We start from the raw sequence: 24,403 nt of genomic DNA, 5'->3' as shown, positions 1-24,403 counted from the left end.
TGGCCATAAGTCGCGCCAGTTTTCGAGTGCGGTTGGCAGCTTAGTATAAGATACTCGTGCGCAGTTCACTCATGCAGGCTGAGCCGAGTTGACTGCTTTATGGTCTGTTCCGGATGTTGTCAAGCACGTGTTTACTTGGGCTGTCAAGTACTGGACGATGGCCCATTGCATGATGACCGACCAAGACTGGCATGCCTTGGGACATAATTTTGCTGCCGTGATCACCTGCAACCTTGCCCTGCTAGTTTGTATTATCGTAGGTAGATAAAACCTCGCCACGTGGTAGCCTATATGTCCCATCCATGATTTGAAGCTCTCTCAGAGGTGAAGAACTTTCCAAGAGTCGTTGCGCTTCCCTTGAGTTTTGAGTGCCCAGTGGCCTACTGAGACGGGTCACTTTAAGCGGGCAAGTCTCCACAGTGCTTTTCAGGGGCTTTGTTTGGTATTAGACAACACACTTCTGTCAGCCAGTGCTTCTCGACCCAACCTACGCGTGGGCAACACGCAAGCAGAACGCAGTCCTGCAGGAAAAGATGGGCGTTTCAGTCCATCTCTGGTCGGTAGGCTCCCGATGCGTATTTCAGCCATCCGGATTGCTGGATCCCGTCCCTCGTAGCGGCGAATTGCTGATTGCGTGTTCCCGAGGTGACCTCGTTCGTTCGCGCTGGCCATCAAATCGGGAAGTCCAGAAATCCAGAAGTACGGGGCGGAACGGAGACATCGAGTCAGGGCTACGGGGCATAGTTTACTGGTAGAGAAATTACGTGGGAAAATAAATTGAGATTCCGAAAGGGCTCGCACTGCACAATTGCCCTACCAAACGCAGTTCTGCTCGCATTGCGAACCGTAATCCATAGGTGTTGCAAGAAATCAAAGTCTCCAGATGCTCGACAATCCGTCCGAGATCTGGAGGGAAAAAAACAAGCTCTTCCCGGCGACAGCGAAACAGTAACGGGCATTGACGGTCTGACGCTGCCTCGTCAGATCAGCCCCGATAGCACAAGCATCAAGCGAGCGAACGGCGCTGGAGCAAGGCCAAGGCCCCCGGGAGGTCCACGAGTCCCCCAACGCATCCCCGGCCACAGTGCAGCGTTCCAAGCCGCGCACCCAGTGGCACACCAGCATCCGCTTCTGCCCCCTTTGCTGTACCCATTTCATGACCTCTATTTGTGGCCTCTGTTCCAATTTTTGCCCATTTGTCCCCTTCTAGCCATCCTGCACTGGTCATCCCAAGCTGGGAACCGGGAAATACTCCCCAAAACCGCGTAAAAGCCAGTCAGGGACCAGTCAGCGCCCCAGCAGGCCTCCCAGGGTGCACAGTGCGGGCGCGGCAAATCCAGACTGTAAACGACCAGGCCAGGCTCCCAAGTAGCCAATCGCCAAGACTTCTTTGCCAGGTCTTTTTCCACCTGCTGGCCCTGCTGGCACCGACCGATAACTTCCATTCGGGTTCCAACCTCCTCCACTCTTCCACTCTCACCCTTTCCCATCTCCCAAACCGCTCCATCAGCTGCTGCATCGACAACCTGGTGCTGGCTTCATCCAGAATTTATCACCGCTCCGCCTTTCTACGCGCTCTGCGACCTCTGCCCGACCCAAGGGAACCTGATTCCGTGCATCGCGCATAGCCTCTAATCCACGGTCTAATCTGCAGCTCGCTCCCCTTCTGCTGCAGCCTCCCGTACTTCTTCTCGTCGCCCACCGACACTTGCCCTTCTCGTCTTCCTCCATCACCCAACACCATCACTTTAACCACCATCCGCAGAGCCTTAACACAGCAAAAATGACCGCCGAGCTGCGCAGAAAGCTGGTCATCGTCGGCGACGGTGCCTGCGGCAAGACCTGCCTGCTGATGTGAGTCTCGGTTCCTAATTCATCTTCACAACTCCCCTAGACCCTAGGCGGGCGACTTCTGTCAACCCCCTTATCAACATCCATCCGCGGGTTATCATCACATCGCACTCGCATCATCAACTTGCTGACGCTCTCTACAGCGTGTTCTCCAAGGGTACTTTCCCAGAGGTGAGTTGCGCCATCTCGATCTCGTCGATTTGTTGACCCCTTTCGTGCCGTGTCGTCCATCGAACTTTTGCCATCTTGCACCCCTGGTGCACGGTCTTAGACCGCCTCGGCATTCGCTTCCCCGACGTTCGATAGGCAGACCACAACATCGACACACGACATCCACATCGCTCTATGCCTATCAACATCATCTATATGGTTCAGGCATAGCTGACACTATCTACAGGTCTATGTTCCTACCGTCTTCGAGAACTACGTCGCCGATGTCGAGGTCGATGGCAAGCATGTCGAGCTGGCGCTGTGGGATACCGCCGGTCAGGAGGACTACGACCGTCTGCGCCCTCTGTCCTACCCTGACTCGCACGTCATCCTGATCTGCTTCGCCATCGACTCTCCTGATTCGCTGGACAACGTCGGTGAGAAGGTACGTCACATTATCAATGTCGTCCCTGCTGCCTTTGAGTTGTTAACAGTGCTAACATGACTGCAGTGGTGCTCTGAGGTCCACCATTTTTGCCCTGACGTTCCCAAGCTCCTGGTTGGCTGCAAGAAGGACCTGCGCTTCGATCCCAAGACCATTGAGGAGCTCCGCAAGATCAGCCAGCAGCCTGTTACCCCCGAACAAGTAACTACCCCATTTCCCCGAAGCTAACAGTCAACTAGCAAACAGTTTATGCTAATAATGCCCGCAGGGGCAAACCGTTGCCAACAACATCAAGGCTACCAAGTACCTGGAGTGCTCGGCCAAGACCAACGAGGGTGTCCGCGAGGTGTTTGAGACTGCAACACGGGCTGCCTTGCTCAAGAAGACCGGGAAAAAGAAGAACAAGTGCGTGATTGCTTAAGCGCGAAGATCTTTTTTGTTCTTTTTTTCCTCGTTCGGAGTGGGGGTTGGAGTTCCGAGAAGTTCGCCATCTTGTCAACGATATTGTCCCACACAGGCCCTAGCACAACCGGCAAAGCAAAATCCAGCAATGGGTCATTAATTTCCTGGAAAGAAAGAAGCAGAAGAGAGAAGAGAGTGTGAGAGAGAGTTATGATGCTTTCTTGCACCACCAACACCACTATTTTCTCATCGACGCCTATGTGACCTCGACAGGAAATATCAAAGGAATTACTGCAACAAGCAGGACGGCAGCAGGAAAGAAATGAGTCAGCAGCAAAGGGAAAGCGAGCAGCATTGAGCCTGAATGATGTTGGACAGGGTCAACAACTCTTGGGTTTTGCCATGTAACCTGGTCCAAGGCCCAGACGAGCTGCGAGTAAATCCTCAACCAAGTGGATGGGATGGGACAGGACCGCCTTCGCACCTAGCTTGCTTTTTAATTCTGATTGGTCAAGACCATTGCTATCCTGCAAAACAAAGGAAGGCAGGTCGAGGCGGAGCTGAAGAGATTGGCCACATTAAATGGAGGGAGAAGGATGGATGGATAGAGGGGAGTAATAAGGATGGTTGACAGTTATTGATAATCTCACTCACATTCGGTCATCGTCTCCTTTGGTCTTGGACATCGGGTCGGTCGCGAGTCGAGTTCAACTGGTTGCCCTCTTCACTCGGCCACTTGATATCCTATGGCTGTCGACGCCCTTGTTCTCCTCTCCTTTTTTTTTATCCATCGTCCTTTTTGCTGTCTCCTTACCTCCTCATAAATAACTGACCATCTCATCTGGCTTCTCCCCTCTTTTTTTCCCCCCTCATTGGCTCTGATGATTCTGGCTGTCTATCTCTGCATGTGGTCTTTTGCTCTCTGTCGTCTCTCTTCTCCTCGTCGTCAATATCCCAAGGTATCTCAGATCAGGTCAGACCAAATCGGATTGACCTACCTAGGTAGTTGTCGACGTGGCTTCCTTTTCTTCCTCGCTCTCAGCATCCAGGTTGTTGTTGGTTTCCCGTGTTGTCTTTTCCTTTTGATGTCTTTAGTTTGGAGTTTCTTTTTGCTTTCCTCGTTTTCTTTTTCTCTCTAGGTAAACTCCCGATAGCTAGCTATTTATTTCAGTGTTGATGTCATGTTACGTTGGTGTTGCTGCGTGCGTTGAGCGAGTGAGTTGAGTAAGTGCGTGTGGCTTTGTTGAGATGGCGGTGCGTGTAATGGCTTGACATTGTTGTGGTGAGATTGAGGATGGTATCCCCGCTTATAGGTAGTCTTATTGTCGCTGGAGTGGTTGTAGCTGAAGTTGTGTGATGGGTGCTTGAGCGGTTGGTGGTGGTGGTGGTGTGTTGGTGGTTGAGACTGAGCAGATGAGCCTGGGTAGTAGCTATAAGAAGAGAATGATTATTTAGGAGATTGATACCTCTGATAATGTGCTGTCCCGGGTTATTATTTGCTGAGCTGGTTGTTGGATTATACGTCTGCCTGCCTGCCTGCCTACCTACATCCAGAGCTTTGCCTGCTGCCTGCGTAAGCTGCGTGGTCTGTTCTCCCACATAGAAGGAGTTGATACTCGGGATTTGTCCATATCAACAATTACATACGACAGTCCTTTCAATCGATCAAACAGCTGGTGCATGTCATAACTCATATCTCATTAACTACGAAACCATGGAGTATCTTCATATCCACCCACTCGGTGACGACGTTCTCCTTGAAATCGAAACACCCCGATCCAAAGAGAAAGCACGAGAAAAGGGACTCGACAGCTCAACCAACCGATTGATTATGGCATCCTTCTCTCCTTATCCTCCCTGCTGCCGTGGTTGTTCAGGGCCTGACCATTATGGAGGAACATGGACGAGAAACCCTTTCTGTAGATGCTCCCTCTGGGCATTAGGGGGCCAAGGAACGGTCATTCGGCACGCCGTACAGGGGAGTATCGGCACGAATGGAACAAGCTTCGACGTGACGACCAGATGGATGCCGTAGAGAAAAATCTTGTGTTACACAGAGCGACTGACGGGCGTCATAACTGTCGAGGAAGCGATGGATGATAACAGTGAGGCTTCTTAGTTGGGGCAGGTCTGGACAGAGTCAGCCCGATGGTTCTATTGTTACACAGCCTGTTGCCCCTGATGGTATGGATGGGGCAGAACCACCAAGGCAACGGCAGCAAGCAGACAGAAGGACTTACAGCGCCACAGGAGCCGCAAGTCTTGCTCTGGCCGTCGGCCGCGGCACCGCACTTAGGGCAGCTGCTATGGTGCATTGTGACTTGTTGATGGGGTGTGGGGCGTAGGTTTGCCTTGGGCTGCTGATAGATCGCGCGGCTGATCGAGTAGGTGAGGGATAGAGGAAGAAAGATTGAGCGGGATGCGCTGTAATGGAGAGCAAAGCGGGGTCTTTATACACCAGGGGAGGAGAGGAGGAGCAGGACACCGCCTCCAGCTGAGCAACAAGCACCCCTCCTCCTTCTCTTCCGTCTCCTCCTCTTTGTTAGGTGTATCCCACCACCTTAAGTCGGCTTACATACACAGACATACCGATGGAGCTTTCCTCCACTCAATCTGGCCATGGACATGTCAAGTTTGTACTACGCTTCTCCCTACGAGCTCGGCAGGTGAGCTGTGGCATATAGGCCTTCCATCTACCTACGAGGATGAACATCTAGAGAGCCTCATACCTCCCTCCCTTCCATCAAGCTGTCGACGGTGAGCGGGTGTAAGCCCTTGCTTGTCGCGGTACAATGCATGAATGCACAGATCGATCAAAAAGACCCCCGATCCAACTCCACACTCCACACCGTGTCCCCAGCCGATCTTCCCAGGCCAGCAAGTCACATCATTCGCATTTGCAAATGGAAACACGCCGTTTGATTTCCTCCGAAACTAAGCAAGGCACTTGCACAAAAAGCTTGCAAAAAGTTACGGTACGTTAGGAAAAAGTACGTACCTAGGTAGCTGTCTGTTGTATGTATGGGTCGTATCATGTATGTACCCCCCCTCCTCCGCCGGGACCGCGCATAAAAACCCCACATTCACGGCCACGACGCCCTGCTGGCCGGATTGACACGGGATGCGAGGCGCTGGGTGTCGCGTGACGTCGAGATTGGGGTTGTTGTGCGGGTTGAGGAGGAAATAGGCCAATAAAAGTGGCAGAGGGAGCAAGGCTGGCTTGCTAAAGTATGAAGCTCCCAAGTGCAAGGCATCTACCGGGTAGGAGGGGGGCTTGGATTCATGAAAGTCGGCGGTCAAGCGAGGGTTCATGTGTGGCGATATCCCATCATGTCCAAGATGGAGTGTTTCTGCGATGTGGGTTTGGAGGTGATCTGTGCTTTAGCTCGTCCCCCAACGTCACTTCAACTGCTAACTGGTCTACCAAGTCCTATGAAGAGCAAGTCGAAGATTCAGGCAGAAAAGCCATCATTAAAGTGATCCAGATGATTAGCATGGAATGCAAGCATGCAACGCCACTGATCACGGCATGAGACTGAGGATGCTGGGGCCAAGAGCGTGAGAGATCATAAGGCAGGCTGCTAGTGCAGCTCAACCCGACCAGGCAAAGACCGGGTTTATAGTGACCCCTGCACGCAGCTTGCGAGGACCTGTGGTAGTTGAAGACAGCAGTTCCCTCTTGTTGCAATTCCAAAATTCATTCGCGACTGTAAGAGCAGCTGGTTTGTTGTATCACTTTACAACAAAAATCCTATGCAGAAACGCAGATACAAAATTCCTCAACACTCCAAATCTCCTCCTCCTCATCATCGCCGCCTGCACGAACTGAGCTTTCTTTACTTAGACGTTCTTTAACCTCGCCCAGTCTATCAAGCTCCAACAACTCAAACGACGTCGGTCTGGATGTCAACATAACCCTTAAGACATCCTTGCATTCATTTTGCCCCTTCTCCATAACTTCGTCCGGAACTTGAGCTCTGAAGCTGATCGTCCTTTCCGAACTCCTCCCCTCACTCCGCGGCAGGATGACATTGTAGGTTGCATTGAACAGGTTATTCACTTGCCAGCCATGTCGGAAGTTAAGAACAACCATGTAAATCGGCTGGTTGCCCAAGTTTCTGACAACTAACGATATCTTGCTGAAGTTGGATACCTTGAGCTCGGAGCCAGGTTCGTATCGTTTCCCAAAAAGCTGCATGTATACTTCATAGGACTGCGTGAAGATGGGATTTGGGAACTGATTGACCAGAGTCCTTGCTAATTGGTATCTGGCAAGATGCTCCAGGATGTTGACTACGTCGCTAATGCTGGGTTTGGCGCGCGAAGGCAAGATAAGGAGCTCTTCCGATGATCCGTTGAGGATACGGTATCCTCCGTCCTGTATAAGAGCTACCTCGAAAGCTGGCGGTGTCTGAGGAAAGTCCGAAAGTTGAAGAGATCGCTGTTGCAACGCAGTTATCCACTCCTCAAATGCTGGTAGGTTTCTTGGGATCCAGACAGGAAATCTTTGGAGTGAGAGACGAGTAAGAGGACGTGCCATCCAGACTCGACCACTACTTAATATTTGGGTTGAGTCGTCCTTTGGCACCAGAACTGACGTTAGAGGCCTGGCAAAGAGAACCTTATATATTGCTGAGTCCTGGGCTGAAGACTGGAGTGCAACCGAAGCAGGCAAGATGCTGAACTCATCCCCGGCACAGATCCCGTGTGCATGACCGGCTTGAAGCTCCAGAGTGCCGTCTCTATCCCGCAGGACGGTGATCAGTGATTCTGTGGTTCTTCTATGCAGCTGCCGGCCAAAGAAGGCTTGGTTCCTGTTTCCTGCCCTCCAAGGATTCTGTCGACGCACACCGGATGCTTTTACATTCCCGGACAGGTAGCTGAAGATGTCAGCGTGACTTGCTGAGAGACCGTACTTTTTCATGGCGTCTAGGAGGAAGTAAGAAAACAACCCTCTGTTTTGTCCGTTGATCTTGGGTTCTTTGGCAGTCTCGTTGGCGCCACATGCCGCGAGGATAGCATGTCGGTTTGGGTCGACTTGCCAGTTGAGTAGTGCTGAGAGATCACGGTATGCCGAGGGCCTAGTAGAGGCTGAATTGCATGTTCGAGAATGGCTGGACGCTGGCCTCTTCCTAGTAACTTTATCATAAGGATAGAAGCGGAGGATTTCTCCTTCCTCCGGGCCATCACCGCGAAAGATTCCCCCGGAGAAGCAGCAGTCGAGGGCTAGGGTCACTCTTCGCTCATGTTAGAGATCTTGTTTTTGTGTCATTGAGGATTTTCAGAGATCCCGGCAATCTGATCCAGGATATGCCTAGCAGAGGCAAAATCACGGAGACATCACGCATGACTGAATGACTCAATAAGTATGGATCATCACTTACCTTAACCCCTTGTCCACCATAGCCTGCACCATGTTTGCTAAGACATCAGTCCAGAGCAACTCGATTTGGGGTTGCCCTAGATTCTCATTCAGCAGCACTAGAGCAAGGTCCCCATCCTCTGGGTCCTGGGTGCCATGGCCTGAGTAGTGGATGTAAACACAATCTCCCTCTTTCGATTGTGTCGTAATATTGCGGAGGGCGGAGATGACATTGTGGTAGCTGGGCCATAGCGCCGAGTTCTGTGCTGAGAGGTCCAAATCCTGTCCCGCTGGAATGCCAGCTATAAGGAGGTGTATCTGGATTGCATCGCCTAAGGTGTCCTCGAGGTGGCTTTTGATGTAGTAGACATCACTGACACATCCTTTGAGGGGCTTATCTGGATAATCGTTGATACCAATCAACAATGCATGATATGCGGCCGTATCGGGTTGAGCATTCATGATTGATCGAACTTGTGGGGTATCATCCCTGGTCGGGTAGAATTACGTTACCACAATCCCCTACGACAACCTCTTCACGGGCAGTTATATCTTCTATGTAGGCACGTACAGGAAAGGTGCAGACCAATCATTCGCTCTTTATCATCAAGGATCCATCTCGCCAAGTCAGCTGAGCCGCACGTAAGAGTCGTCAATCTCCTTGCCATTTAGGACAGGCAGCCCATTTCCCAGGCAGAGAGACACCTTTCCTGGCGCTACTGTTGCAACCAGATACGGCCCCTCATAGGCTCCATTCATGCACAAGTAAACCCTTTGACCGACCGAGAACTTTGGTTTCTAATAAGGTGTTCATTAGTATAAGATTAGCCTTCCTAATGAAGGAGTGGCCATCGAACCAGGCGCTAGAAACCTACTTTGGAGTAAGATTTCACATATGGCCTCTCATCTTCCTCATCAAAGGCAATTTGCGGACTTGATATGATGTTAGAAATGATAGTTCAAACGCAAACATCAGCATAAACATACTCTTCTTCAGGGGCTGACATCTCGTAAGTGTCTCGACCTATGAAACCAATAGCACGCAGGTGTGTTTTCGCGCAGCAAGCCAGGATCACAAATACACAATTTAGAAGCATCTATCGTAGGATATAAATGGTTTTGTTCAATCAATGGAAGCCTATAAGGCCGAACTCCTTCAGGTTTTATGCCATTGGCGGAATGCAGGCCATAAGCACTAGAGGTGGCTGTGTTACATTGCCGCAGGAAACATTGGCCCATGCAGCGCTGCTCAGAAAACAAGGTTGTAAGCAAAGTAAAAGCGAGCTTCAAGCTGCATGTTTACACTGCTCTTTCGCTAGCTTTTTAGGTCTTCGAAAAAAAAAATACTGAAGTTATCGTTAGCAATGTCACCATCACCGTCCCTGCCTCTTCACAATTTTATGAACGGCCAGACTCCTACATCAGAAGTATGTAACAAAAAGAGTGAGATAGTTCCAGCGATTTAGTTCTATGCTGGCCGTATGATCGCTAATCCAACACAATACACAACAGTTGAGGACTACCGGCCAGGGTACCCACGATATACTGCTCTCCTGTCTGCCCATGACCCATTCTTGATATGCAGACGCTTTACGAGGCTACGAGCTCGGTTGCTCTTGTTGAAGCAAGACCGACTCTCTCAGCTTGAAGCAAAACTGGATGAATTAGATCAAAATGAAAAGTTTCCTCTATTTCTTGGTGTAAGCCGCCGCGATGCGAACTCTGAACGAGCAGCTCTGGTTGCTGAGATAGATTCTCAACTCGAAGACTATGGTGCGTACAAAGTTGTTCCAGGCCCATCTTTATAGACTAACATGTTTCATAGATCGCTTCGTCGAAAGAACCCGTCGCATGCTAGCCCTCAGCCCCCCAACTCCTCGAGATGTCGAGAGTTTGAGGAATTGGCTAGAGGGAAATAAGTGCATAGCTGAAGAAGAATGTACTTACATAAAACATAACAGAGACCTTGTATCGCTTGTTCCTGATGGAGACAGAGCCTCAGTGAAGCTTGAAGCATTGGTGGAACAGCTTCTTATCAAGCTCTGGCGTGGCTTTCGCAAGGTAAAGTCCATTTCAGCGGCAGTTACTGCCACATATACTCACCATTTGCCATTAAGAGACGTCACCACGATATCTCGGACGACCTAAATGTATACATCTACTCTGGCCCCTGTATTAGAGTATTGGCCAGGACTTTGGTAATCATATTGATCGCATTGTTACTGTTCTTGCCGGTTCTTCTCTGCACGATTATCGATGAAACGCCGATACGCATCATTGTGTACATGATATGCACTTTGGTCTACCTTCTTGTCGTCTCCCTGCTAATTAAGTCGAGAACGATGGAGCTGGTCCTCGCGGGTGCAACGTTTGTTTCCCCTTTCCTTCTTAACTCCAGTGTTTTGGACATGTGCTAACTTATGATTGTTTAGGTATGCGACAATTCTAATTGTCTTCTTCGAGGATGTGAGCGGTAGCAAGGGCTAAGGAGACATTGTGGAATGGGAACACGGATGTCTCTAAGAATGTATGAATTTCTATGGATCAGTAATGAACGTGCTTTGCTACGTTTCTCTCCGTTGATTACCGTGACATATATGTCTGATGGGGTTGAAGCAAACTAGTAACCACACAATCCATAAACAACTAATGATTTTAGCCACAGCGAGAGATATCAAGGCCCAAAATGCACGTAAGGAGCCCAAGCCGCGACATCCTCCTCTTCACAAAGCACAACATCCCTCACGCTCCTCGTAACCCCCCTAAAAATCTCATCCACCTCCCGATCCCTCACCCTTCTCAACGCCTCGTGCAGCGCGCGACAGACCGAATCATCCGTCAAGTCCCCACTCTTCCAGTCCCTTAGAAGCCTTTCATACACGAACCGCGTAACATCAACACACATCTTATCAAGCACCTCCCAGAACGTCCCCAAAACGTGCCGAAACCCAGCTAGTTGGAAGGCGTTCGCAAGATGTATACTTTCGTCAGCAACCCTCACGTCTCGCATGCTGCCTGTACCACAGGCCGAGAGGTAGGCCAAAAAAGGGGGAGGATGTGTGGGGTTTGAGGTTAAGTCCATGTCGAGAATTTCGGAGACGCGGAGGGAGCCGTCGTTCGTGGGGGTTCCGTCATCTAAGTTGTTGGCCGGAGCGTCATTATCGGGGAGGAGGAGTAAACGGCTGTTTTCTGCGTTCACTGGGTCTGTGGCGCCATGGCCTGCGAAGTGGAAGAATTGGCAGGAACGGAGGTAACGGGCGATGGTTTGCTTGTGGCCGCCCGGGGAGATCGGGCTCAGGCCCATGGAAGTGCAGAGCTGTCGGACAACTTCGACTTCTTTGGCAGCAAATGGTAGAACGGCGTGTCTTGCGACTCCAGGAGTTTCCTCCATTGCGACGAGGAGAACTTGGTTAGATATGCCGTCGATTCCTGAAGTAGAGTCACTAGGGGCGGGAGGGAGGAGAAACCAGCGCTCACGGACATGAATCAGAGAGGTGATAGAAGAGGCGTAAGATGACATGACCCTGTCGAGCACCGTCTGGCCAGTACGGGCACGATGCAGACCGGCAGCATGGAGAGGGAAGTTCGTCAAGGGACCGGTCGGAATCCACCATATGTGTGGCGGCATACTATTACTTCCGTTGCCGGAATCTTGATATCGCTGAGTAAACCCAAGAGCATCGAGAATAGGCCGAGCTACCGTCATCCAGAGCCACTCCAGAGTATCATAGCTCCCAAAGTCACCATTCTGCGCCTTAGAAACAACCTCTGAATGCGAAAGATCTGGTAACGGCACCGCCCGCACACCGTTCGCCGTTACCAACAGCGCATCACAACCAAAAGGTGCAACACTTATGACGACAACCGGTCCCCGAGACGCAGCCTCAAATATCTTTGCCTCACTCAACGGACGTAAGAAGTTCTCAAACCCAGGAGTCTGCTGGATCCTTGACAGTATCTCATCGAACTTCTGTCTCTCCTCAAAGTCCCGATGGGCCCACGACGACGTCTTATCAAACAGTGCTGGCGACCAGTCCTCCTGATGGATGGGTGAAGTCAATTGTTGTTGGGCTTTGGCAAAGTCCCTTGCCAGCTCGGGATCTACATCCTTAAGGCGGCTCATATCGGCCCGGAGCTGCTCCAGGGATGCCCCGATGATGCCACGAGTCTGCTCGACCAGGCGCAGCACGTCCAGCGGTGACTTGCCTGCTCGGAGGGCTACACCCGCTGCCTCTGATGCAAGGCCGTAAAGGTTGGCGAGCAACTGTTTGCGGTCTGAGTGGCGGAGGGAGCGTAACGAGAGCTGAGGGACAAGGCTCGCTGTGAGGTTGGCTGCTTTATACGCTGCTTCCCATTGCTGAAGTTTCACAATGTTGGTAAGGTAGGTTCTGCCAGCTTCAACACGCTCAGCCGCGGCTGCATTGTTATCTTTAAGGATTTTTTCGCAGTACTCGAGGGCCTTTGAAAGATAGCCGAGGTCTCTTGTCTCTTCACCGCGCCGTAAATATAGCCAGGTGAGGTTGCTGAGCAGGCGGCTTCGAGACCGATGGCTCATTGGCAACTTGGCACCTTGATTTGTGGCCCGTTCGTAGGTTGCAATAGCTTCTAACAGATATGAAGAATCACCTGTCTTTTCGTACAAAGTGCGGTATATGCTGCCAATTGTATCGACCGCTAAGCCATGGGCTTGCGCAGCCTCACCTGATAACTTCTCTTCGAATATTGTGTGAACAAGGCTGAGAGCTTCTGTAAGATGCTCGGTATCATTGGTCGCATTATACTTCTGGAGATGCAATTCTGCCAAGCTGCAGTTGTATAGCAGCTTAACTTCAGGGTGATATGAATGTGGACCTGGACTCGAGCTTGCCATCCGCATATGCTCGATAGCTTCGTTCAATGAAGCAAGTTCCATTGTCCTTTGATATTGCTTTTTCAAGATCTCAGACATGTAGAAGTGCATTCTTGCTGCGAACATATGGTGTTCAGGGGCTTCTCGCATCGCTTGACGTTGCCATTGTATGGCTTCTTCCAGATCGCCGAGAGCATTGGTGAACTCGTACCGCTCACGGAGGCAATTTCCAAGTGCAAAGGTGTTCAACGGATTAGATCGGCCCTTAGATGAGTCAACAAAAAGCTTCTTCCGCATCAACTGTATTGCCTCATTGATTTTCGTGATGTCTCCTGTTACCCGGAATCTTTGGTTACACAACATCGTCCGAATGAGCAGGAACTCTGTAATAAGGGGTTCATTGTCATCGCTGGACATGGCCATCTCGCCAAACTGGATAACATCGTCATAATCGGTCGCCCTTTCATGAAAGCCGTACCGAGCGAAGAGCAGATCTCCCAGGACACAAAGCCCCGTGTAAAGCAACGGATCATTGCTCGGTACGGAGTCTAAGATCTCAGTAAGGTAAACTACGGCGTTGTCGACGCAGTCGGCACTGGCCACAATAGCATACTCAATGCTCAACAGCCGTCCCATCTCCTCCATCACCTCAGGAGACTTCGAGTCGAACCTCATCTCCGGAGAACGTAGTGCCGAAAATGTCCTCCATGCGTCAATAAACTTGTTCCGACTCTTCCGTAGCTCAGCAAGCAAGCTGAAGGAAAGTACCGATGTTGGCTGTTGTTTTGGGCTGTTCTCGTACGCCAAGCTCGCAAAGCGTGTACCTTCTTGCCGATCTTCCTCAGCTTCTGTCCACCTGTAGCGGGCTGCGTAAAGCGCTCCGAGATGGTACCAGCAAGCACATTGGTCCCGGATCGAGTTGTAGCATGCGGTTGCTTGGTCCAGAGCCTGTCGAGCCTCCACGAAATATTCCTCCACGGGCACTGCGGACTTTGAATATTTGATCGTCAGCGCTCTTCCGAGATTTTGCAAAGCGCGAGCACGTGCTTGAGGTTCTGATGTTGAAGCGACGATTCGTCTTGTAAGTTGGACAAGGCAGTCAACCTGGGCATCGGTGTGGCAAGGAAACAAGCCGTAGGATGTCAACGGGTGAATCATGTATCCAAATACTCGTTCAACAGGTTGGTAGTTGGCAGTCGAGCAATGACATTGTACCAATGAGCCGCTCCGGCGTCTCTCGGCGATGTAGCTCGAAAATGATCGTTTCAAAGATTCGCCCACTCTCCCCCAGTCAATCGTAGGATCAGTCATGTTTCCCCTTATCTGTTGTGTTATTCCATGCCACTGGTTGCCAGGTCCGTCCCGCAAGAGACGAAATAAGCCACCCCTACTGGACCTCTCGCGACCCCTACCGGCCCAGTTGAATAAGGAAGACATGGCTGGCCTGTTAGAATCCGATGAATAGGTAGCGTTTAATCACTCGACTGACAGTCCAAAAATCATGAAGGCGAGTGTTGACAACTCCAGAAAGCCCTCAAGAACCTGGTAAAAGTAGATTGAGAGCTTAACAGACTCTGAGCATATTTCGTGTCTGAAAACAGTTCATGACCTAGGCAGCAGCTTTCCGAGAGCAGGGATGTAGGAATAAGGGCTAAAAAATATAGAGGCTGAAAATGTGACTATGGTTGCATGTAGTAAGAGGATACCTAAAAAAACGCCAGTTAAAAGCTCGACCAATTGGAACGCCAATGTGGCTTGTGACTGCTCATGATGCACAGCCTCAAATCAATCACACCCCAGCAAGATGGAAAACCACTCAAAGAGGTTGGTCGACAAAGATCCGTGAAGCAAGGGATATGGAGCTGTTTAGGCCAGGCAGCTGTGTAGGGGCGTGTAATTGCTGGACCAGTCGGCACAAGAAGCGGGAAACTCACGGATGAGGGTCTTGATGCAAGTGTAACTGGTCAGGACCCAGCCTTGACCTTGACGTGGTGGTTATTAGTGGAAATACCTATCTCAAAACAAGCCCAGAACAAGCCAGGAAAGGCATTACTACTAGTATAGATATGCTGATGTTCAATAGCACTGCTTTGTATCCCCCTCGCCTGTAGACAGAACATTAGCCAGAGTAAACATGTCAAACCAGCACTGAGAGACTTGCCTGTAATCATCTTCCCAATCGCCTCAAACAAGCTCATAGCCATGACCACACACCCAAAAACCACAACTCCCCAAGCAGCATACGTCCTCCACGACCTCGTTGTCAACTTAACATAACACAACGGCGGCAAGATATACGCCATCGCGGCCGCACTCGTGCCCCCAACCAAATCAAACACCGACCCCAAATCACACGTCAACAAGCTCAACACCATCGCACTAAACACCAGACTCGTCGTGAACAACAAATGCAGGTTCATGCTGAACGGCTCTCCTGGAAAATAATAGTTGAGCATGACTTCACGGCAAACGAAAGCCTCAAGCGGCAGGGTGGTGAGCATGTTGAGCCCGAAACACAGGCGCGCGATGTTGACCATAGTGTTGTCGGAGGGGAAGTTGTTAAGGACGTTGCCCAGGGTGCGGTCGCCAAAGATGAGGAAGCCGGAGAGGGCCATGAGAAGGCAGGCGAGCATCGAGATGCCAGTTGAGAAGTGGGTTACGACGGCGAAGCGGTCCATTGTGGGCTTTTCGAGGGAGCCGTAGATTAGGAGGGAGTTGTGGTGGCAGACGAAAGCTGACAGCTGTTAGTAGAGGAGTATTTAAAGCAGAGTACGTATGTCAGGGGAACATACCGAATGAGATGACACCAATGGCCTGGAATATCCCATCATTAACCACCAGCATCTTCCAGTCTTTCAGCTGGCCCCTGTCCTCACTGGGAACCAACATGCCCTGCACAACAACAGTCACCACAATGACCGCCATGCTCAGCAGCGCCAATGAGCTCGCTTTCGCCAACTACAACACCTTTCGTCAGCCTGACATACCCAACCAAATTTACTTCTGGAACGAATAAACTAACCTTCGCAATATCCCTGTACAATGCCAACGGATAACTAACCCCAATCGTAAACACCACAATCACCCACCTCCTATCGGCCAACACTCCCAGTACTGGCACATCCTTCAACCCAGGCCAAATCTGCCTCAACACGCTCGGTATCGAGTCCCCCACAATGACCCCAAACGCAACCATCCCCCCAAACGCAAACGCCCACTGCGCAACCGAAATAGCAATCAACCCCGTCCGGCCAAAACACCTTTCCACAGTCCCCTGAAAGCTGGTTGCCCCCGACAGCTTGGAATTAATCACGATCAGTCTGATCGTCCAGTCCACTACTACCGTCAAAACAACGAGCAACACAATCCCCGCCCCCAACCCAGCCTGCCGCATCGCATACGGCTGCCCGATGATCCCCGCGCCGATGATACTATTCGCCATGTTCATGAACGCAGCTGGAAGTGAGGATTTAGGTCTGCGCTGTTCGGCGAGGTGCCATGCCTCAGCAGACTCGTGCTCGCCGAACAGCTGGTTGGAAACAGTCACCGACGGGGCTTCTATCCCCGTTAAGAGGGGTATCCTCTGCTGGCGGTGGGCGTGGGAGCCGTTGCTTCCGCGTTCGCTGCGGTGTCGGGAGGAGAGGGGATCATCTAAGTCGAAATCAAAATCTAGATCTGGGTCGGGATCGAAGTCGAGGCTTTCTCGACTCCGTGTGTGCCCATTCTGTGCTTGCGCGGAGCGGCTCTCTGATGCTGTAGTCGTAGTATCAGTGCTATACCGGCTGTTATTCTCGACAATTGTCGGGCGCAGGTCGAAGCGTACACGGTTTGGTGTGCGGGGGGTGCGGAGGGGCAGGCTAACTAGGCTGTTATCGTCATCATCTTCGCCGGGATGGACGATTAGTCTTTCTTGGGGCTGGAGCTGGAGGGGTTTTGCCGGCCCCTTTGGCCGCGGTGTACTCTTCTGATCCTGTCCGGGATAGTGGTAGCTATCCTCGTCTTGTGTGTGCGCCGCAGCGGCGAGCAGGCCGACGCCTTCTTCTCCATCGCCTTGTCTCGAGCCTGTGTCGGAGCTGTTTTTGGCTGCCGTTGCGCCATGCGCTCCGGCCCTAGTCATGCTGTCTTCTCTTGCCTCTTCTCTCTCGCGTGTCTCCGAGTCGTCTATGTTCGTTATGTGCTCGCTCGATCAGGGCATTTCCGGCTACTGGTGTCGCTCGCGCGGCTGGATTTCGGAGTTGATAGGTGTTGCTCCGCGGCGCTGGTTGACGTAGGGTTTGTAGGGGGTTGCTTGATTCCTTTCTGGTTTCGAACAGAGGAAACAGCTTGCGCAGCCTTCTAACATTCAAAAAATTAGCTTCGTACTCTAATTTAAAATGAAAAAATTATAACAGCTGTATAAGTTGAAGATGTCAAACTCACCGACCAAGTTTATGTAGGTTGAAGTTTGGCTATGTTAGAGGCGAGCGGGAGATGCCGTTAGTGCGTTCGCTCCTCCCCAGAGCATGCCTTAGCTGTCTGATAGCGATATACCTAAGGCACCAATCAGAACCCCTGACAGGAGGTTCAGCGCCGCGTTTTCAGGGGCTCATCAACCGCTGCAAGTCGCCGAAACACGAATGCTGGGCCTTCGGACCATTGGACCAGCCCAAGATGGGAGATCCGGAGACGGGAGATCTGATCACAGGGATGACGACCCTGTTCCCGTCAAACCAAATTCCCAAACATTGAGATCACTATATGACCAACACACAACATACCTTCTCAAAAACGAAACGAAGAATCACTTTTATTACAACGTCAAGACGACCAAAAAACGCCAGCTCCGTAGTGCTGTTGTTGTACTTATAATCACCCATTACTAATACACAATATCGTCCAAAATCAGGGCCTCTTCCATTCAGAAACTGGAAGACCCATCATGAGATCTCTTAACCCGAACCTAAACCTCCAATGATGATGAATCTGGGAGCCGCTTTTTATCTCTCAAATGACGAATCTGAGAAATACTGATAAAGGACACCACACCTGCTCTGGGGGTATCATGCGTTTGCCAGCGGCTCAAAGCTCTTTCTCTCTCCGTCCCAAGCAAGAGACAAACACAAAGCAAGTTGTACACGGCCCTCCTCGTCAGTTGTCGAGCAGAGCGCAGTAGTGATAGGCAGGTATGTAGGTAGATAGGTAAGGTTGGCAAAGGTCTATTATGTTGATGCTGATAATGATAGGGTAGGGAGGATCTGATTAAGTGGCACCCATCTGGCTGCCAGCTTGTCCTACCCTGACAGAGCATTATGCTCGCCAACCAGATCGATTAATAAGTCAGGCAGCTATTCGGCTACCCATTCTTAACGAGATAATATGCAAATGCAAGGTTGATCACTCCATCGGGTTTCACAATACCGCAATCACCGCCAAGGCGCACGCGGCCAAAGCAAACAAACTGCTTCCCAAACGATGCGCAGAAGCCTGCACAGGCTGTTCCGTCGGCGTAGCCGTAATCTCAGCCGGAGCCGTCATCTCTGACGCCTCACTAGTCCCCGGCATGACAGGACGCGATGACCCATCATCAGGCAAGCCCGTGGAAATAACCGAGACAGTGATGTCAACAGCGGTGGTAGTCGGCTTGGGGGGCTGAACTTTGGTCGCGAACCCGATGCGCATGTTATCGGCGTCGAAGACGGAGTAGACATTCTTGAGGAAGACGTCGCCGACTAGCCAGGAGCTGGCGCCTTTCAAACCGTAGATGCGGCTGAGGCATTTCTCGCCCGAGCCGGCGAGCCAGTCCTTGGTGGGGATCTGGTAGGTGACACCGGCGAAGGTCATGGTGATGGGGTGTGTGTTGCATGGCACCTTGTACTCGACGTAGATAGAGTTTTCGTAGGGGGTCGCGCCAGGGACCAGTTTGAACAGGGCAGCCACATCATCCGGCGGGGCGAAGATGAACGAGGTACCTGTGTCGATGGCGGCGAGGGTGCTGTTAATACCGGCGGACTTGCCATTGAAGCCCACGCCGTCTATCAGAATGGTCCACTCGCCCTTTTCCTTCTGCGGGGATGGCACGGACGAGTACGAAATCTCCCCTGTAAACTTGGACTTGTCTACTCCTCCAAACGTGATCTGGCCGTCATTGACGCCGTCCGAGTCCCGGTTCAGGGTTACGGCAAACATCAGCTTCTCAACCAGGTTGTTGCTCTTCAGAGACCGCAGAAAATTACCCGTGATAGACTCGCCCATAGCAAGACCCAGGATCCCGTCGAAAGCAAAATGCTTGAAGTCGTCGTGCGCAGAAGTAGCCACGCCAAAGGCCATACCAACGGACAGACCAGCAACAGTGATCGTGTCGCTCCCCAGAGTACCAGCAACCTCTCCTGTCCCATACGCAATGTGAAATTTCTTATTATCTGCCTTGAACGTTGTCGATGTGCTCGGATTGAAGTTGCTGTGCAGCCTGCAAGCGGGAGACGGGCACTCGGCGCTCATGACCCAGGTGTTGGGGGCGCCCGTGTCGATTAGCATGTAGAAGGGCTCCTTCTCGGAGCCGATCTCCGCCTGAACAAAGTACGAGTAGTCAGGGCCATTTTGGTAGACGCCGGCGCTGTTTGGTGCAGTGGGGGGGTTGGGCTTTGAGACGTAGTAGTTGCTTACTTTCTTCGACACCTGGATATCGAGTCAGCTCACCTTACCAGATAACCCCTAAGACAAGGCTTTACGCACCTTCGAGGTCCCCTTAACCAATTTCACAGTAAACGAGCTGCACTTCTCACCGGGATCACACAGATCCTCGGGAACGAAGGGGTAGAAGGCACGGACGGCGGAGACCCATATTGTGAGTTGGAGAAGCAGAGTGGTGATTCTCTGCATCGTGGAAACCTAGCCCTGGAGCGTCGCCACTCCCACCCCGGTCTGAGGTGTGAGGGGTGTGATAAAGGTTGCCAATAAGTCTCCAGGAAGCTGGGTGTCAAAGTATGGATATAGAGAAAGAGAGTGGCGAGCAAGACAGTCAAGACTTGCTCATAGCATCGGAGCGATAGGAACCCAACGCTTGGAGACCTGGTTAAGACGCGATGCCTAGCGGGAAGATCGACACTGACAAGTGGGGACGAAGAGTTTTGGACTCGAAGAAGCGTGACAGATGGGTAATAAGGCGATTAAGAATTACGGAGAGAGCATTGACGTCGCGCCCAGAACGATGTTCGAATGACGAATGCGGCTGGAGGGGGAAAAAATTCTCGAAACTAGGAGACAACAAGCGAGACCGTGCTGGAATGAGACCGAAACACAGATGCTGACCGAACCCGACTGGCGTGTCAAAGAGGCCGAACCGAGGAGAACGGACGAGACGAGTTGCAAAGGAATTAGGCCAGAAATCGAGACGAGTATCCGACAATGCCGGGTCTGTTGAAGCGACTACAACACGACCGAATCCTCAAGGTGAATGCTTGACCAGCTCAAGCGTCGAAGGTGCGAGACCAAGCGACCCGGGACGATTACTTAGTAGTCAACGAGAGAAAAATCGTGAAGCAACAAGGAATACGAGAGGACCATGCAAATCGTGGAAGTGGATGCTGCGAGAGGAGTCGAGGAGGAGTCGCAGACAAAGTATCGCAGATTTACAGAGTCACGGGAAAAAGAGGGACGAGCGAGCGTGATGGAGTCTACGAAAAAGAGGAGAAAGAGGCAGTGACGTATGGGAATGTGGATTTGGGGCTTGACTTAGAGATGGATGTGATGGATCGATGGAGAAACAGGAGAACTGGAGCAGCTCAATCGCCCGGTTGAACATCGAACGCTTGGTCCCTGGAGCCTCGCTGATGGTGGGGAGGGTGTGGAGAAAAGCCTAGAGAAGGTCGGCTGTTGCTCTGTCCACCGTGCGCACAGTCTGTAGTTTCCAGCTGCTGGCCTGCTGCTGAAAAGCGGCTGGATCGCTGGAAAGTCGACGGACTGCTCGGCAAGCCTGTTGGTGGCCGCCACAGCGATCCAGAGTAATCTGGCTTTCCATGGGGGTCCTTCCAAGTGAGGAAGGATGTCCAGAGCCAAAAAGGAACGTGAACATGGATGATGGAGAAGCCAGCAACGGCGTAGCTGGCATTCGGCCAGAAGCGTCCCCATATCGCCCCCTGACGTTGCATTCCTGGAGCAGGGTGGCTGTCAGGGTTGCAGATTTACAGGTCTGCAGACCACAATGCACAACACATCCACTGGCTTCGTTTTTCCCAGTGTTGTTGCTCTCCATTGATCTCAATTGCTCGTTTTTGGCTGGCTTACATTGCATCTATTCTTGCCCAGTTTAATCCCTTGATCTTTGCCGACGATCGCAAACCGTGGGAGCACGAACCGACGATTTTGAAAGCACGCAGAACCTCGTCCAATCCCTCATCTCCTCAGAACCGCGTGTGTGTACAGGCTCACCCTATGCAAAGCACGGTCACTACATGCACAAGACCACAAATCGCCTGCCGGCACGGATTATCAGCAGCAACCGCGGGGGCCTTGGGCCCCTGGTCGTCCGAAATTCAGCGATCTGCTCATTATGGACACAATCTTGGAGGACCCAATATGCATCCCACGCGTTGATTGGCCAGTCGCGTTGAACAAACTTCGAGGTGGAGACACGGTGTCACTGTGGCTGTCCACCCCAATTTTGTGTGCCCCGGTTCTCCGGGCTTTTGGACAACATCCGGTGCTGCGGGCTGGCTGTCGAACGAACCAGGTCCATCAACTGACCTCATCATCGATCGAGCACAATGTCTTGTGAAATCCCCCTTATGTGTTGCATAAGTAGCGCATTGAGGACTCATGACTTGCAAAAAAATGGTTCAGATTTCAAGCAGCGAAACAGATTCAGGAACCGCCGGCCAGATTATGAGGGGCGCCCAAACCAGCTTGTCTCAGCGCGCCACGGTCTCATCAGCCGGGCAGCTCTCTGCAAGCATGCAATAATTGTTGTATGCTCGCGAGCTGCATCTTGGACGAAAGCCACAAGATGCCAAATCCAATGAGAGCTGGGCCTGTTCGGCCGCCCAGGGGTGTGGGTAAGGTCGCTGGCCAGGGTGTCAGCGCTTGCCCCAGATAACGATGGGCTCTGATCCCTGTTGGAGTGATTGCCAAGGCTCGACTTGGGATGAAAATCTCAGCCAATTACCCGTTCAAAACCAAGGCTCCACTACAATGCCAAGGAGTGAAAACGGCGCAGTCTCCTGTCCATGTGCTTTCGTCTTAATCATCACGATCCATGACGCACTTCCATCTTTCTCCATGATGATTGGGGTAAAAACGGCATCAATATCCTGGCGGTGTGGATTTAAGATGAAACTCTTGCAATTGCTTTTTGTGATTTGAATTGCTGTGTGCGGAGAATCCTGGGGCAACCGCTTCCACATTCCGAATCTTCCAGAAAGATGCTGTCAAGGGATCTGAAATGACATCTTTCCTGCAATTATCTTCCGTTAACCAGGCTGTTGTGGTTCCGATCGATCGTTTCCGTGAGTGTACAGAGCAACAGCGTGACCGTGTAGTTGTACGACGTGCTGCAGCAGCTCGGTCCAGACCTTGAACTTCTCTCTACGCTGTGCAAGAACGGAGGACACTTTGTCGCAAACATAGAAGCCAACAGTTTCCCTTTTCCAGATTCCGGCTGAATTGTGAGCGAACCCTGCGTGCTACCCCAACGAAATGCTCGATGCAGGACCTTGAGCGTTTATGAAGAGCAAGCTGCAGACGTCATCAACGCTGCTGCCGGGAGGGGAAACTGGTTTGTTTGCCCATAACCAAATGTGGAAAACTTAGCTTATTGCCTTCCTTCATTCTGTTCGATGATTTGGGCGCTCCCTATGGCGGATGGATGTATGACCCTTGGGCTCCGTATTTGCAGCAAACTGCGAGTGTATGCCAAAGACACCATAACCCGTTTCTTGGCTGACTCAAGACGAGGTTGCTGCATCTGCCATCACAACCGTCCCGCCGCTGTCATTCTTGCGTCTGTATGTCTCGCACCAATCAACAGCCCTGCGCAGGACGGTCTGATCCTCCGGCACCTTCGACGCCTGCAGGACTTCGTGACAAACCTCCAGGAACCGAGCATACTGCTCATCCCCAACCAGCCCTGACGCGGCTAACGTCCGCAGAAACACCCATACTGACTCGTTGGCTAGGCGAAGCGAGCTGACCAGTTGCAGGAGGTTCTCGAATGTTGAGCGCACAAGGTCTGGGTTAGAAGTCTTGGAATGGAAACTGCTCAGCAGGAAGTAGAGGAATGACCATCCAGATGTGTCGGTGTAGTGTTGGAAGCACCATCTCTGCACCACGGGGAGTAACTTGGTCTTGCTATCGTTGCCATTAATGGTGGATCGGTCTTCTGAGCTGACTAGAAACCGGGCGTGACACCAAGCGTAGTAGTTACGCGGGTGTCTCTCCGCGGCGACGAACACGATGCGAGTGATGTCTGTGAAGGCATCCACTGGCAAGCCTGAGGAGTAAGATGTTGTAACGACCCAGCGACGGTGGTTCCAGAGGGTCGGGGATTTGGTGTGTCGGTGTAAGCGACTTGTCAAAAGGCTGTCGAGGAAGCAAAGTTCTCTGGAGATGATGCTGAAGATGTCATCGGAGCTATTGCTATTGGATATCCTGGCCTGGATCAGTCGCTTGCGAGTGTTCGCTGCTGTGAGATGCTCCGGATCCATGAGGAGGATGACCGCTGTAAGAGCGAACAGCTCATCATCTGGTAAGTGTTTGGTGCCAGAGAGCACATCAGCCAGGTGTTTTCTGGCGACTAGGAATGCCTGGACTAGCCCTAGCTTCGAAACCCCAATTTCTGGGCCATCTTGCAGTACATATTGCCTTGGGTCAGGAAAATGAGTCTTGCCCAAGATCTCGATATCCAAAAGTCCATCGTCTGGCGACCCCAGAGCGCGAGTGATGTGTTGATATGCAGCGAGAGGGTCTCCCGCTTTGAGAAGTGCTGCTGTCTCTGGATCCAACGCGCGCGACATGTTTAATCATAACCATACAAAGCTTGAGCAACCATCAATTGTCCAATGAAGCCGCTTTCCGTGCCAATTGTTTAGAGCCATGTGATTCTGGGTTGAGTTATGTTGGACAGATGCTGTAACTGCCTCCCCAACACGGCTTAGCGCGACGTGGTTGGCGGAGCAGAGACAACCCTAACCCGCGACTCAGCAGTTGCCAAGTGGCATGGAGGTGGCAGCGCAGCGGGCAGGCGGCATGGCAGATGATAGTTTCGTCATCGACAAGTTGTCAACCGGCAGCGAGGCTCTTCGGTACTCTCGCGCGCGAAAGGAACACAACACAGACAGAACAAAAAGGGTGAGGCATGATCGGTACAGCGACA

The 24,403-nt window shown here is 51.7% G+C and overlaps 6 protein-coding genes across 6 annotated transcripts; 1 reads left to right on the top strand and 5 right to left on the bottom strand.

The window, feature by feature from the left end:
* Nucleotides 1-1,783: 1,783 nt before the first annotated feature.
* On the top strand, nucleotides 1,784-2,867 carry CTHT_0013650 (GTP-binding protein rho1-like protein; the record flags this gene model as incomplete). The annotated part of the gene is made up of 5 exons (XM_006691817.1): nucleotides 1,784-1,854; nucleotides 1,995-2,022; nucleotides 2,249-2,446; nucleotides 2,513-2,647; nucleotides 2,715-2,867. The coding sequence occupies 5 exons, from the start codon at nucleotides 1,784-1,786 to the stop codon at nucleotides 2,865-2,867; spliced, it is 585 nt and encodes a 194-aa protein (XP_006691880.1).
* Nucleotides 2,868-6,599: 3,732 nt separating this feature from the next.
* On the bottom strand, nucleotides 6,600-8,672 carry CTHT_0013640 (uncharacterized protein; the record flags this gene model as incomplete). The annotated part of the gene is made up of 3 exons (XM_006691816.1): nucleotides 6,600-7,353; nucleotides 7,447-8,085; nucleotides 8,233-8,672. 3 exons carry the CDS (start codon nucleotides 8,670-8,672, stop codon nucleotides 6,600-6,602), a joined length of 1,833 nt encoding a protein of 610 aa, XP_006691879.1.
* A 165-nt stretch (nucleotides 8,673-8,837) lies between these two features.
* CTHT_0013630 (uncharacterized protein) lies at nucleotides 8,838-9,217 on the bottom strand (the record flags this gene model as incomplete). Its single annotated transcript, XM_006691815.1, has 3 exons — nucleotides 8,838-9,008; nucleotides 9,086-9,143; nucleotides 9,198-9,217. 3 exons carry the CDS (start codon nucleotides 9,215-9,217, stop codon nucleotides 8,838-8,840), a joined length of 249 nt encoding a protein of 82 aa, XP_006691878.1.
* Nucleotides 9,218-10,884: 1,667 nt separating this feature from the next.
* On the bottom strand, nucleotides 10,885-17,176 carry CTHT_0013620 (putative amino acid transporter protein; the record flags this gene model as incomplete). The annotated part of the gene is made up of 5 exons (XM_006691814.1): nucleotides 10,885-14,114; nucleotides 15,071-15,164; nucleotides 15,333-15,793; nucleotides 15,852-16,017; nucleotides 16,082-17,176. 5 exons carry the CDS (start codon nucleotides 17,174-17,176, stop codon nucleotides 10,885-10,887), a joined length of 5,046 nt encoding a protein of 1,681 aa, XP_006691877.1.
* Nucleotides 17,177-18,447: 1,271 nt separating this feature from the next.
* On the bottom strand, nucleotides 18,448-19,917 carry CTHT_0013610 (aspartic-type endopeptidase-like protein; the record flags this gene model as incomplete). The annotated part of the gene is made up of 2 exons (XM_006691813.1): nucleotides 18,448-19,713; nucleotides 19,771-19,917. 2 exons carry the CDS (start codon nucleotides 19,915-19,917, stop codon nucleotides 18,448-18,450), a joined length of 1,413 nt encoding a protein of 470 aa, XP_006691876.1.
* Nucleotides 19,918-22,976: 3,059 nt separating this feature from the next.
* On the bottom strand, nucleotides 22,977-24,044 carry CTHT_0013600 (uncharacterized protein; the record flags this gene model as incomplete). The annotated part of the gene is made up of 1 exon (XM_006691812.1): nucleotides 22,977-24,044. The coding sequence occupies one exon, from the start codon at nucleotides 24,042-24,044 to the stop codon at nucleotides 22,977-22,979; it is 1,068 nt and encodes a 355-aa protein (XP_006691875.1).
* Nucleotides 24,045-24,403: the final 359 nt, after the last annotated feature.

The sequence above is a fragment of the Thermochaetoides thermophila genome (genome assembly GCF_000221225.1).
Source record: "Thermochaetoides thermophila DSM 1495 unplaced genomic scaffold scf7180000011814, whole genome shotgun sequence".
NCBI lineage: Eukaryota > Fungi > Ascomycota > Sordariomycetes > Sordariales > Chaetomiaceae > Thermochaetoides > Thermochaetoides thermophila.
The sequence above is the reverse complement of the archived record's forward strand: the minus strand, read 5'-3'. Positions and strand labels throughout refer to the sequence as shown.